At 33.2% G+C, this 15,165-nt stretch overlaps 1 protein-coding gene across 2 annotated transcripts in view; it reads right to left on the reverse strand.

Moving 5' to 3' along the window:
* The window catches only part of LOC120775963 (serine-rich adhesin for platelets-like), a 69,149-nt gene that overhangs the window by 17,253 nt on the left and 36,731 nt on the right, over window positions 1-15,165 (reverse strand). For both annotated transcript variants that reach the window (XM_040106375.1, XM_040106374.1), the window contains exon 3: window positions 4,228-4,401. In XM_040106375.1, the coding sequence (XP_039962309.1) occupies window positions 4,228-4,401 (174 nt within the window). The remainder of the gene's footprint in view (window positions 1-4,227; window positions 4,402-15,165) is intronic.

Genomic DNA, 15,165 nt, shown 5'->3' on the forward strand with positions numbered 1-15,165 from the left:
TATGTATATTTAAAAATATTTCACATACTTATCAGTATGCAGGCAACAGCAATTTGTACATTTCTTCCACACACAACATTTAAGTCGCGATCTTTACACCAAATTGCTGTTACATCACAACACAAAAAGCTTAAATCGTGCATTGGCATTTTTACAGAGGAAAAAAACACGTGCCATTTATAGACGTAATTCGATTTTAAGTAAGTATGTATGCATGTAGTATGTTAAAAAGTGGGAACTGCAGAAAACTATTTATTTATAAGGCGCACAACCAAAGGTGTTGTCAGCAAAAGGGTGAATTGTTATAAAATTGGAGCGTGTGACGAATTAATTGCGTTTGAAAAATGCAATAGTGACGAAATCTGTACGTAAGTATGTATGTATGTACTTATGTCTGTATTGAGACCAGTAATATGAAAAGTAACACTCATTATTCAGCAATAAAAACAAATTTGTCGATATTTATGTACATTCAAATGCACTTTGGCAATACTTAATTGAATGAACGAAATGCATTAAGAGCATTCGTTTGTACGAATTAGTTGTTAGGTGTGTGAGAAGCGGTATATTATCATACGCATGCATAAACATGATTGATGCAAGATACATATGTATTTACCTATGCACGTATTTGTGACGAAGATAAAGCGCACTTGAAATAAATTAATAAACGTTCATACTTATTTGTAGCACTGTGATAAGTGGTATAATAGGAAATTATTAAAAATTGTATTGAAAAAAAAATACGGATAATAAGGAGTAGCCATAAGAGCAGTTTTCTATACGGGCACATACTTATTTCACACACAGAACTTGCCATTAAGTGTTCGTATGTATGTATATAAGTACATATATGCAATTCTCTGGCGGAAACGGAATAAATAAGTAATAACCTCTGAAATTTCACGATTTAAACCGAGAAATGTTTCTTAGTTAGCACTGGGAGAATTAAAACCAGTTCGGTTGTTCGAATTTTCATCAATGACACTGAACTTCTTCAGTTGTGACATATTAGAGATACCAAACACGGGCGATAACGTTAAATAAACGGTACATGTATTGTAAAATTGACAATGGTAGCTTCCTAAAAATAAAAGCAGTCCACAAACTTAATGACCGCCTTTAAATTTCATAATAAAATCAGTTTGTGGCAATTGAAATCTCATGTCCCCTATACCACTAATAATATGCACACCCTCATTTTCAGCATATAATGGACACTGTTGACGCATTTTAATCACAATGAGTTGACATAGGACGACTATGAAACCGGAAATAACACTTTAGCGCCTACAATAAAGACCAATGCAGCTTTATTACTAAACAAGCAGGGTACAAGAAAATATATGCACAAATGAATACTAACAATTGGCAAACATACATATGTACATAAATAAATATATATGTTTCATATTATGTACATATTTTAAATATTATGTTGTCAGTTTTTGTTTACTCCAGCGCATATTTTGAAAAAATAACACGAAAAACAAATTGTATAGGAGAACAAAAGTGAAAAGGGGCCATAACATGAAGAGATTGCGCGCTGGAATTTCATTTCATTTTCATGCCCGGTTGGTCGTCTGCTCATGGCGTAATTGTCATGCGCATAGAATATGTGAAATCCGAGTAAACAAAATATGCAAAAATTTATTTGCGCATATCGTTAGCGTTTGAAAGAGGAACAAAAACAAAAGTAGTGCGCCCCTCCATATACATATATGTATATGCATACGAAACAATTCCGATAAAAGTTCCCTTGCGCTTCAATGCGGGTTGCCTAAAATGTAAGCACGTCAGCGTATTTTGCTAATTTGCCTACCAAATAGGCATGTTAGAAATTTTGCTAGACTTATTTTTCATTTAACTGTCAATTACTAGCGAAAACAATAGATAGCGAATGTGACTTACCGACACAAAACCTGATTGGGGCGAAACTAAAAGCAAAAGTGATAGAAATGAAAAAATGCTATAGCTTGCGCTTGAGCATAAGCAATATACTTTACAAATATGTACATATGTATGCATGTATATCATTGCCAAAAAAAAAAGTAGGAAAATATTTACTTTACAAATAAACTAGAACTATAAAGATTTATAAAAAGAAAATAATCAAAAATAAAAATTGATATAAAAGTGAAAATAAAAGTAGAATATGATCGGATGAAAGCATGCTCGACGATTGGAATTTAAGTGTGCCCTGCCCAATCCACAAAAGGAGAGACCAAGACAATCTCCTCAACATCAACAAACTGATTGCACTTTATTAGTGTAGCTTTAGATCTGGAAAATCTACAATTGACCAGATTTTCAGCAGGCGCCAAATCTTGGAAAATAACCGCGGCCACCTCTTCGTCGATTTTAAAGCCGCCTTCGACAGCACGAAAAGGAACTGCCTCTACGCCGCTATTTCTCAACTTGGTATCTGCGCAAAGCTAATACGGCTGCGCAAGCTGACGTTGACCAACACCAAAAGCTCCGTCAGGATCGGGAAGAAGCTCTCCTAATCGTTCGATACTAAACAAGGTTTCAGATAAAGCGACTCCCGTAACTACTTCAATCTACTGCTGGAGAGAATAATTCGATCAGCAGAGCTGAATCGAGAAGGCACAATCTTTTATAAGAGTGTACAGCTGCTGGCGTACGCCGATGATATTGATATCATTGACCTCAAAAACCGCGCCGTTAGTTCTGCTTTCTTCAGATTGGATAAGGAAGCGAAGCGTATGGGTCTGGTTGTGAACGACGACAAGATGAAATATCTCCTGTCATCAAAGAAACAGTCGTCGCAATCGCGACTTGTTTTCCACTGTTGACAGTCACAACTTCGAAATAGTAGATAATTTCGTGTATCTTGGAACCGGTATTAACAGCAACAACAACGTCAACCTCGAAATCCAACACAGAATAACTTTTGCCAACAGATGCTACTTCGGACAGAGTAGGCAATTGGGAAGTAAAGTCTTCTCTCCACAAACAAGGGCCAAACTCTACAAGTCACTCAACATCCGCGATGATGATGGAACGATGAGCTGTACCAGATATACGACGACATTGACTTAATTCAGCGAATTAAGAGATAGCGGCAACTCTGGCTAGGTCATGTCGTCTAAATGGATGAAAACACTCCAGTTCTGAGAGTACTGGATGAAGTAACCGCCGGGAGAAGCAGAGAAAGAGAAAGACCGTTGGTAAGATCAGGCAGAGAAGAACGTGGATACTCTTGGAACCTCCGATTGGCGCCAAACAGTGAGAAGAAAGAACGACTGGCTGGTGTAAATTTGGTTAGAACTTCTTAAGTGGTGTCTACGCCAATTAAGAAGAAGTAGAAAATACACTTGCCGAAACACACAATTCAGAACACCAAGAATAAATCACATACAATTTATAATAGAGCTAAAGTTATGTAATATTTAAACAACAATACAAATTAAAAAAAAAAAAATTATTAATTAAAAATTTTATAGATAACATGATTTACGAGCACTTGTGGAATTCCCTTGGCGGCAAATACATACTATATGCGATTTTAGATATGGAATATGGAACGTGCTGATAAAATTCTATTTAAATAAACTGCTTCAATAAATACCAAAATGTTGAAAAATGAAGTTACGCTTTCAAACTAACGGGAACAGTCATCATTTACGCAACCAATTAACAGCAAACGAACTATCTAATCTTATAAAATCGCAGATAGTAACGCATATTGTATGATAAAGTTTCTTAAATTTGGCCACTTTGCGTGATAATTTATAGTTGAAACAAGCTGTTATAAAACGGTTTACACAAAACAATAAACATTTGAATAATGTGGCCTCTTAACTTTCTAAAGGAGATCGTTCAAAAGTATTTGATAATTGCGGCAAGCTAAAAGCGCTAAATAAATGGTTGCCATTCATTTAAGCTACGCATAAAAATTAAATATAATAGAGACAAATTAGTGGACATTAATTTCTAATATTTAGTTATTGCGGTTAAAAACCACAAACATGTTTTTCACTCTATTATTTTTAAACGACGCTCTAAGACACGAATATTTTATTTTCGTCTTTCTTTTTTTTTAATTATATTCTTTTAAAACTTAATGGTTTAAGTGAAAAATGAAGCGTGTTGCAAATAATTGTTAGCACATTTATGCCTCAAGAGTAAGAGTGATAGTAATAGTGGCAGAGAGAGAGAGCGACCCTTCAAAGACAGTAAATTAATGAAGTTCATTCTACTTACCGTTGCTTCTTTGGATTTTTGTCGGATGCTTGACTTTCCATCGATCACAATATTAGCATTTTCGAATTCAACATCGCAGGGTGATGGTGGACACATAGAGAAATCATCATAATCCGAGTCTGTTGAAGTTTCTAATGAGAGATCACCAAGTAGCACGAAACCAGATTCATTTGGCTGCAGAAGAAAAAGAGAGAAATTGAAACATAAGCGTTTAGTATGCAAACATTTAAGAAAATAATGAATTGAGTAAGAAAAATTACGCCAATAAAAAGAAAATTATGTGGCACAAACACAGTTTTTATTATATGACTGCTTACACGACAAACAGCGTTCATTTAGTTGAGGTTATATGCGCCTATATGCAATCATTTATCAAGGTCGTGTCGTTGACATTATTTATACCATACATACATACAATATTTGCTGGAGCATACGCCTTTGAATGCTTGATCAAGCAACGTTTGCCACAAATTGACACTTGACTTTGTTGGCGGCAATTCACAGCTGACGCAAAACATGACAGCTGGCCAGTTGTTGATATAACAAATGCGAAAGTACTAATGCAGTAAAAAAGGAAAGAAAAACAAGAAAAAACCGAACTTAAGTCATAATACCCTTCATGTTTTAAAAAAGTTTTTCATACAAAAACTTGATTTTGATCGATCAGTTCGTATGACGCCTATATGTTATAGTGGTAAGGCTGAGCTCAGGCTACTACCGGGGTCACAGCTGGCGGATAGTGGACGGCCTACGCTAAGTAGGTTAGCTGCGAATAGAAATATGCAGCCCCCGACTAAGAGCTGCAGGAGAGGAGGGTTTGGCTCAATACGCCTTACGTTCCCAATGAACCTCCCGCGAAGAGGCGAGGAGATGCCGCCTTTAAATTAAGCGTCCACAACCCCCATCGGAGTTGCACCGAGGGAGAACCATCAGAATCGAGGCCAGCAAGATTCTGATTATGGAGTACTAGAAACCCGGAATGGATTAGTTTTACAAAGGGCTGCTGAGGGCAGTATTCTATCACCTCAGTAGGTAAGAGTGACATCTTATCGAAATGGCTGGCAGTTTAATACTGTTCTCACCTCCGTCTCGTTAAAACTCTAGCAGGTCTTCAAGTATGTTCAATGCAAGTCGCCATAATTCTTTGGCCGTACAGGTTCAGTTGAGACGGGCTCCTGTTTCGTGCCCGAACCCGGCTGTAAACATAAGCTCCCATAACGACTTGTTCCAACCCTTGCGTGGCCCGCCTGCTTGCATAGATAACCGCGAGGTTCATAAAGGGCAACTGTTAAACGTGCGGTGATAGCGACTTGTAGCGGAGACCCATTAGAACAAAAATTAATACACCACAACAACAACAAAAATCCTTAACAGAAGAAACAACAAACTAAAGTTGGCCAAGACGAGGAATTCCGCAGAAGTAGTAGGATCCTTAGATCCCCAACACTCACCCTCACTTCTAAACAAGCTGAGAAAACTAGAGAAAAGATAGCCCCAAAGGAAACTCCAGAACCACAAGCACCACCAGTCCATTTCGTGAAGTCATATTGCCAAATGAAAAAGATTTCCATAGAAGGGCTTCATTTTGGGTTTGATATCGGCGGTTTCGACAAATGAGCAGATTTTTGGGGAGAAAAGAGTATGTGCAAAATTTCAGGTCGATATCTCAAAAACTGCGCCACACGATTGGACAAATACCAACAGACGGGTAGACAGACAGACGGATAGATACTTTCTAAGGACTACGACTTTTCCTGCTGGTTGAAACAAACTTCGTGGCAAACGCAATTAAACTGGACAGGGTATAAAATAAACTGACTGAAAGCGTGCAGTATATAATACCTATGACAAAGGCGCACAATCGGTCCAGCGACTGTGCACTTTTGCAAATATTTTTGCATACATATGCAATATATATGCTATGTACACATCTGCGCACACAACACTTGCTATATACTATATTTGCGGACTTAATATCGTTTTTGCACACACCACTGACGCGAAACTGTTAAATTGCATTAAAATTGTTGTCTGAAGTGCCGCTTAGTGAGCCGGCTTTGCCTGCTTGAGTTTGGTGCCCTTCTATGCCAAGCAGCGCTGATCAGTGATCTTGCGCTTGAGCCTCGAGATCAAAACGCCAGTCTGACATATGGACATAGCAACCTTGCATTGTTTGCAAGTCTTTTTTCCCCATTTGAATTTTGAATAGCAGCAAAGTTAACCCATAACTAAGTGCATTACAGGCAGTCAAGTTGGCCGTCACTCAGCTACTACAATGTGTTATAATTATATTTATGCGAAAAGATAACAAAAAACATTGTTTGTAGAGTCAAGCTCGGTTAACGCTCAAGTATGGCAGGCGTTGACTGACTTGAGGCGCTCTAACAAAGGCAGTGATCAGGCGTGCGCATGCTCTAGTCTAAACTAGAAGTTTGAACGGGTTTATATCACGTATGTATGTACATAATTATATTTATATTTAGAGGCGTATGTAAGCACACAAGCGTGTTGTTAGCTACACTCGCAAGTTTAACGATCTCTGTTATTTAGTTGATCATCACGCCGATCTTGGCTTGGGAACGCCAGCGTATAATCAGGGCGACAAAATGGGAACAGAAAAATGAACTCAAATAATAAATATTAAAAAAATAAAAACAATGAGCTTTAATTGCCTGTGACACAAAAGAAATGTGCGGTTGAGGCTCAAGCAAGATAAATATACAATATAAAATACGGAAAAATAAGGAAAAAAGTGCTGCGAGTAAGAATCAAAGCGTAAGCAAGGTCAATTTATAAATTAAGCTTAAGTCGGCTTTGTCTGGTTCAAGCATGAATTTGAGCTCCATTAAAAATTGGCGTTGAACGCTATAAACAACAACGAATTTATGCTTGCGACTGCAAATGCTGGAATTATGCAAATTTCGAAAAATTTATTTCAAATGCAATAACACTACAATTGGATGCGTAACGAATTTCGTGCGAATTCATGTAAGGTAGCAATTTCTGGTATTTTCTTCGTTTGTAGTACACTTAATAATTTTTTATAATATTTTTTTCTTTTGTTTTTTTTTGATGCGCAACTAATTTAATTACAAGCATTCATTTGTTATACGGAAATTCACGTTCTGCTCAACAAAATCGGCCTACTAAGCGTACTAATCACAACACCATCAACTATCTTGAGACCCAGCATTCATTATTGGATAATATTCGACCGAATAGACCACATCCAGCACGCAGTGAAGAAAATATAGCAGCCGTAGGTAAGAGTGTACACGAAGATCGTGGAGAGTCGATTCGGCGCCGTAGCAACTCAGGCAGACGTATGGCACGACTTGGCGCATTTTATGTCGAGATCTTAAATTGAAAGCATACAAAATAGAGTTTATGCAAGAACTGAAGCTGTTCGACCCTCCTAACTGGCATCGCTTCGCTCTAAGGGCTCTTGAAAAGTTCCAAGAATATCTGATATTTTCGAGCCAAATTTTGTTTAGCGAAGAGGCCCACTTCTGGCTCAATAGGTATGGAAACAAATAAAATTACCGCATTTGGACGAACAGCAACCTTGAAGACATTCAAGAGCTGCATTTCATCTAGAAAAAATAACGGTTTGATGTGGTTTGTGGCCCGGTGGAATCATCGCCCCATATTTCTTCAAAAATAATGCCGGTGAGAACGTAACGTCAATGGCGACCGCTATCACGCTATGACAACCGTCTATTTGATGACTGAAATTGAAATTTGTGATCCCACACAACACATCAATCAATCGATTTATTGAGAGAACACTTAGAGGAGCAGATAATTTTCCCCCACCAAGACCGCGTGATATCACACTGTTAGACTTTTTCCTGTGTCTAAAGTTTATGCAATCCTGCTTCGCTTCAGGCATTGGAGCAATACATCACGCGTGTTATCCGCCAGTTACCAGTCGAAAGCTCGAACGTGTCATCGAAAATTGGACTCAACGGATGGACCATCTGAGACGTAGGCGCAGCCAACATTCAAAAGAAATAATCTAAAAAAAATAATGGCCAAAGATTGTTCTTTCGAATGATAATAAACATTCCGCCTTAAATTTGAAGTTTCTGTGTTTTTTCTTAAAAAAAAAAGTAGAGAACCTCGAAATGTATCACCATTTACTTATGCCACAATTATACAAATAAGTTTTTAGCGGAAAAAATCGGATCGAAAGGATTCAACAAAAATTCCAATTAAGTCAAACTCGTAGATGATCCAAAACTAGGAACTATAATTTTTTATAAGCATTGCCACATCACCACAAATACATTAAGCAACATTATTGACAACTAAAAATTACTGTTAACTGTCATTTACTGCCGTTTTGACATGAGCTAGTAATTATGTTGTAAAAATAATTGCATATGTTACTAATATCATCCAAAGCAGCAGTAAATACATACATACATATGTTTACTTATACATACATAATTCCATATATGTACATATACTCATGCATGTAAAGTATACATACTTATATATGGCTAAGAGCTCGTAGCAGCCGTAGTGGGAGAAATAAAAATATAAAAGCGAGTGTTACCAATAAGTAGCGAAAAAGAAGAGTTTGCAATTAAGAAATTACCTACTTAGTACATAGAGTTACACGTGTAAGCGCTAGTACAGACATGCCTCACATATACTAGAAATGCTTAAGTAGCGAGGTAGTGAGTAGTTAGTTTGTTAACCAACGAACTTCATAAATTTTATCTTGTTGCGCTACCACATAACTGTTAAAGCACACGAGATACAACATAGTATTTGCAAAATGTGCATTGGAGCTGTAAGAGTTATGTAGTTGAGGCAGTAGGTAAGCTTTGAATGCATATGCATACTTTAAATGTATTATTAGGGTGTGTCATTTCAGGCAACTTCTTTAAAAAAAAAAAAATAAAAAGTTTTAAAAAGTTAAAAAGCGATTGATAATATTAATATTAAGAAGAAGTTAGAAGACAAGTATTCAAAAAATATATAATAACCTTCACAAATAAAAAAGCTTCCCATACAAGAACTTGATTTTCACCGCACATTTTGTAAGGTATCTACATATATGCTATAGTGGTCCGATCTGAAAAATGACTCTCCTTGTCACTTTGATTATTTATACATACATACATACATATGTCCTTTACCATATAGGGTCCCCGACGTTTCCTTCTGGATGTGACAAACTTCGGGGCAAACTTAATATACTCTGTTCAGGCTATAATTACACACTCTTATATACATATATGTATGTATGTATGTATGTATGCATATTTACCGCTTGTATGCACTCGCGCTTCACGGTCATTTTACAGATTTTACGGTAGTGCAAATTTTCAGTTTACATTTTTGCAGTCTTACTTCATTCAGGCGCTTTTTAGGCTGTATACACTATATGGTAGATATGTACATATGCATGTACATACATATTGTTGCACGACTTTTGCCGGCACTCGATTTTTAAATAGCGTTTTTACATTTTTTCTTGCCACGTATACGCTTTTCCACCGTTTTTTATTGATAGCAAACGAGGCACATTTGGGAAACCTGTTAATTGTTAAAAGCCATACAAATGCAATGGCAATCACTTTAAAAGAGATTGCATTTGCCTATGTCAAATGAAATAGTGACAGCAAAATTGAATAAAAGCTGCAAATTTTTCGCTTTTAAACATTTATGTACGTATATACACAATATTATTTACTATTTTTTGGAGTATAAAATGTGTCTGCAAATGCAAGAAAATCCAAAATCCAGTAAACATTTTAGTGATTCAAACATTAACACAAAACACCAAACTATCGCTTTGACTATTAATCGACTTTTACACTTTGCGTCTACTTTCAATTTCTGGACTTTGAACTTACGGCCACAGTACTTTATTTGCTATCAATATACACCAATCACCGCAACCTTCGTTCTGCACCGTTATTGCGGGTTGTGAGCGCAAAACAGCTTGACGCGCTACGTGAGAATAATATTTATGCATGCAACAAACCGCAAAACAAAGTGCAACGCTGAAAAGAATTCAAGAAATATGATGATAGCACATTGAAACAAGCAATACCTATAAAAAAGTGAAGCAAAAAAATTCAGAAAACAAATGAAAACAGTGGCACAACATACATATTTTACAGTTTTCCAACGATCCAATTGAGATAGCGAAGTGCATACGCTGAGTACTTTTTATCGAGTACAGAGTCATGGCAAGCATGTGTTTTGAATATGCAGACGCTAAGGTAGCGTAGAACACGAGTGCAATGCGCCGCCACTCAGCAGCAAGGCAACTTTATTGCAGATAAATGTTTAGTGAAAATTTATCGGTGAAACGCGAGCCAAAAACTTTACGAGGCTACAGAGAGTAGTAAGGGAAAATGAATTTTCAGCGCGGCGAAAAATAGTATATTTGGAAATTTAAGATTTTTTTTTAGAAATTTAAGATAGTTTTTGGTATTTAAAGACGTTTTTGGAAATTTAAGATATTTTTCGAAATTTAAAATATTTTTGGAAATGTAAGAAGTTTTTTAAAAATTTAAGATATTTTTTTTAAATTTAACTTATTCTTGAAAATTCAAGTTAAAATGTTGAGAAATCGTTTAAAATTACCTAGGCTAAAAATGGAAGTAAACAGAATTGCGTTGCGTGCAAAAAGTGCGTGAGTAGTAAATTAAACCTAAGCGTAGTTATTATCCGCATATAAATGTATCAATAATTTTAATTAGCGTTTGAACAAAACTAAAATAATTATTTCCGTAAACAATACGAGATAAAATGTACGATTTTTTTAGTTTTTTGTAAAAAAAATGTATATATAATGTCAGTTCCGGTATATATTTGTATATACCGTTATTTTGAGTAATGTTTACGCTCATCTGACTCACTAAAATATATAAAAGCACATATTTACTTCAAAATTCTACAACAAAAATAGTTGAAATCGGCGCACGCAACTGGCAATTACGTTTAATTAATTGTATATTTGTACATATGTAAATATTTACAGTGATGCGTCAAACTCAATTAATGTTAAAAATGCGGATTTTCATTACAAAACAATATAATAAAATGTTTTTCATACAAGAAATTTGTTGTAAATAAGCTAATTTATGCTTTTGGCATAGTCTGTGGCCAACCTTATGTTTATCGATAATAAACAGATTTCAATTTGACAATCAAATGTGTAACAGCTGCTTTTAAATGTTAATTTTATATTTTCCAAATCAAGTAAAATTGAAAAGTATGAAATCAATTTTGCGCGCTACTGTATGCACATATATACTAAAACATGAAAAAACAAGGAAAAGCCATACAATCATATATTTGCTTCTAAATTGCCAGTTTTCAGTTTTGATAATATCATCCTGAAGCATATAGCTTAATAGAATAGAGAGCATATAGCTTTATTGTACCAAAATGCTTTAAATTCTTCCAGAAATAGCAATTAATATATTTTTGAGGTCAAACCAGATTGGTGGCCAACATTTTTCTAATTTGTGAACTAAATTAAAAAGGCATTTAAAAATCATTAGTTTAAATACCTTTAATGTTACCTGCAAAACAATTAGAAGAAAGTAGAAAAATGCAAAGCATAAAAAATAATGAACAAAATAAACGAAATTAAAAACAAAAACTTTAAAAAAGTATTAATAAAGAAAATTTCAAAGAAAAGTTTCGGTAGGTCACAACTTTCGGTTGCGTGTTATTAGCGAAAAGAAATTTGTACATATGTATGTATGTATGTATGTATGTACATATAAAAACAAAAATAATTTAGCAAACCGCAAGTCATATGCTTTCTATGCGTTTACACACATGTACATATACATATGTATTTCTGTAGCTGAGTAAAGTGTAGCCGAAACGTGTGTTGGGCTCATTAGCGGAACAGCTGACACCGTTTTTAATCGACACGTGCGTAAAGATGAAAATGCATGATTTGCCCAATACATTTACAGATATTTAGTAGTATTTACATATAAACATAAGTATTTAGGAGCAAATAAATAATTTTAGAGCAAGAAAGAACTTGTAGTATGCACTAGTGATTATAAAAATATTTTTTCAATTTATTTTTATTTTAGATAATTTTTTACTTCTCGTATTTTTGCATTAGCCTTTTAATTTTATTTAATTTTTTATATATTCTTTAATTTCTTTTTTAATTTTTTTGTGTTTTTTTATTTTAATACATTTCTTTTGTTTTAATTTTTAACTTCATTTTATTTTTATATTTTTTTAGCTTGCAATATGCAAGAAATTTTATATATCTTTTATAGCATTTTGCAATTTATTTTAAAGTTTACTTTATTTCTTATTTTCCACTTTTTTTTAATTTTGTTTTAGTATTATTTTTTTATTTCAATTTTAATTTTTTTTCACTTATTTTCACTACAAAAACATGTTTTTTCGATCATTTTCATTACTTATTTAATTCTAATTTTATTATTTGTCTATTTTATTTTACATTTTTGAAATTAGAGTCTGATTTTCATACATTATTTTTGTTTATGTTACTTTTTAATTTATTTTTTTTAATTTAAATTTTTATATTTTATTTTATTTATTTGTATTATTATAAGAGCTTGAAGTACGCACTAATTACTACAAAAACTGTTTTTTTTTTTTTTTTTATTAATTTTAATTTTTTACTTAATTTAATTTTAATTTTTTTTTTATTTTTTATATTTTTATTTTTTTTGTTTTTTTATTCAACTTCTGCTCATTTTAATTTAGTTTTATTAATATTTTTATTTTATTTTGCTCTAATTACTTTAAAATTTTAATTATTTTTTTAGTTTTCCATTTTACTTAATTCTTTCGTTAGTTTTAAACTTTTTTATTTTTCAATTTTTTTTTCAAATTTTTTTTTATAATTTTTTATAATTTTTTATAATTTTTCATGTTTTAATTTTTTGTTTATAACTTTTTTAATTCAATTTTTTTTCTATTTTTGTATTTACAATATTTATTTTTATATAGCCTTCAAAAAAATTATCCTCATATTCATTACAAATACAAGTGTTATGCATGCGCTATCAAAAGTGCAAGTACTGAGTGACAGTAATCGATATACAGTCATTAATCGACAAATTATGACAGTAACGGAAACAATATTGATGAGCGATTTCTCAATGAACTTTCCCTTTGTAAACAGTAATAAATAACAAATTGCATTAATACGCGAATAAAACAAAGGAAATATTTATGTACATAGCTACGCTATATACCTATATAGATATATTTGTCTGCATAAAAAACCAAATATGCTATAGCAATAATGATTGACAGTTATACGGCAAGTTATCGACAGTGAAGAGGCAGCCATAGCTACAGATTGCAAGTGGGAAGTGAAATGTAAGATAAAACTGGTGTGAATGCACTTTTAATGCAAATAGATAAACAATGCAATATTGAGACTACCTAGCGACAAGTTAGACTGTTAGACTGTTAGACAGCAGACAGATGAGATGCCAATAAATTCCATCATGCTATACTATATGGCAAACGATGCTGCTGACAGTTCGGCATGCGATGATGAGATTATAATTTTTACAAAAGGCAGCATAAAGGCTGACAGATTTATATACATATATGTACATATGTATGTATGTATATATGTATACACAAAGAGATATGTGCAACATAAGGCCGGAACTCAGTCACTTGAGCTGTGAATGAACGCTTGAATGAGCGCAAGAAGCATATGAAACTGCAGACGAGCTGCATAGAAACAACAGAGAAGATAGCAGTAAAATTAAAAATAGCAGCAGCGAATGGGTGGCGAACGGGCGTAGAGATGTTTATATACATACATATATGTACATATATATCAGAGTTGTAGCATAGTGGAAACGCATTTCATAAACTAAAATGTGGGGTCGGCACAGTGTGTAGGTTTTATACAAGTATCGGTAGGAGCCGCTGATAAAATATAACTGCATATTATAAAATTTTGCAAGCATATGCCAGCAGCAGAGGAAACCGCATTTATGTACATATGTACATACATATAGTATATATGCAAATAAGAAATATGGAATATGTGTAAATTATATGTATGTATGTATATGTATATACATATAAAAATGTTTAAGGGCAATATAAAGTTAAAAGCGCAAAGAACTTCCAGCGCAATGAATTTTGAAACATTCCAGTCTGCTTTTAAATTGCAAAACCGTATGTGCGAACAAAGAAAGCTAGACCTTATGCAAATCTTCTTGGTGGTTGAATAATTTTATCATGACTTGTGGCGTTCAATTGAGTCATCGATACGTATATTTGCATTATTAATTTTCGCTTTGTAATGTGATGAATAAGAATTGTATAAGAAACGATAGCGGTGAATTAAAATATGTGCATATATAATGTGGTACAGGGTGACACATGTGCAGAAAATATTAAAAGTTAATGTATAAAGTGGAAAAAAGTAAAATGAGTAAAAAAAATATTAATGAAAAATAATAATCAGTAACAAAAACAGCAATAATAATCAAATACAAAAAAAATATAAGAAATAAGAGTAAATAGATTAAAGAAATGTAAAAAGAAAATAAAACAATGATACTTATATGAAAAACAAATTTCCGAAAACGAAAACTAAAAACAAAAAAAATTAATAATAAAAAATAAAAAAAAATTAATTAAAACAAATAGGAGCTAAATGAGAAGCCAATTAATATATGTACATATGTGTAAAATGTAAAGAAAATATTAAAAGTTATTATATAAATTGGTAAACAGTTATTAAAAAACAGAAATAAATAAAAAAAACTTTCATTAAAATGTAGTATAAATAAAAAATTTAATAATAATAAAAAGGTTAAATACGTAAAAATTAAAAATTTAAAAAATATTATAAAAAATAGCCAGAAATAAGTAAAAACGTGTAGAAAAAAATTAAAAACAATAAAAAATAAATAAAATTAATAAAATGTT

The sequence above is a fragment of the Bactrocera tryoni genome, chromosome 4, assembly GCF_016617805.1.
Source record: "Bactrocera tryoni isolate S06 chromosome 4, CSIRO_BtryS06_freeze2, whole genome shotgun sequence".
Classification (NCBI taxonomy): domain Eukaryota; kingdom Metazoa; phylum Arthropoda; class Insecta; order Diptera; family Tephritidae; genus Bactrocera; species Bactrocera tryoni.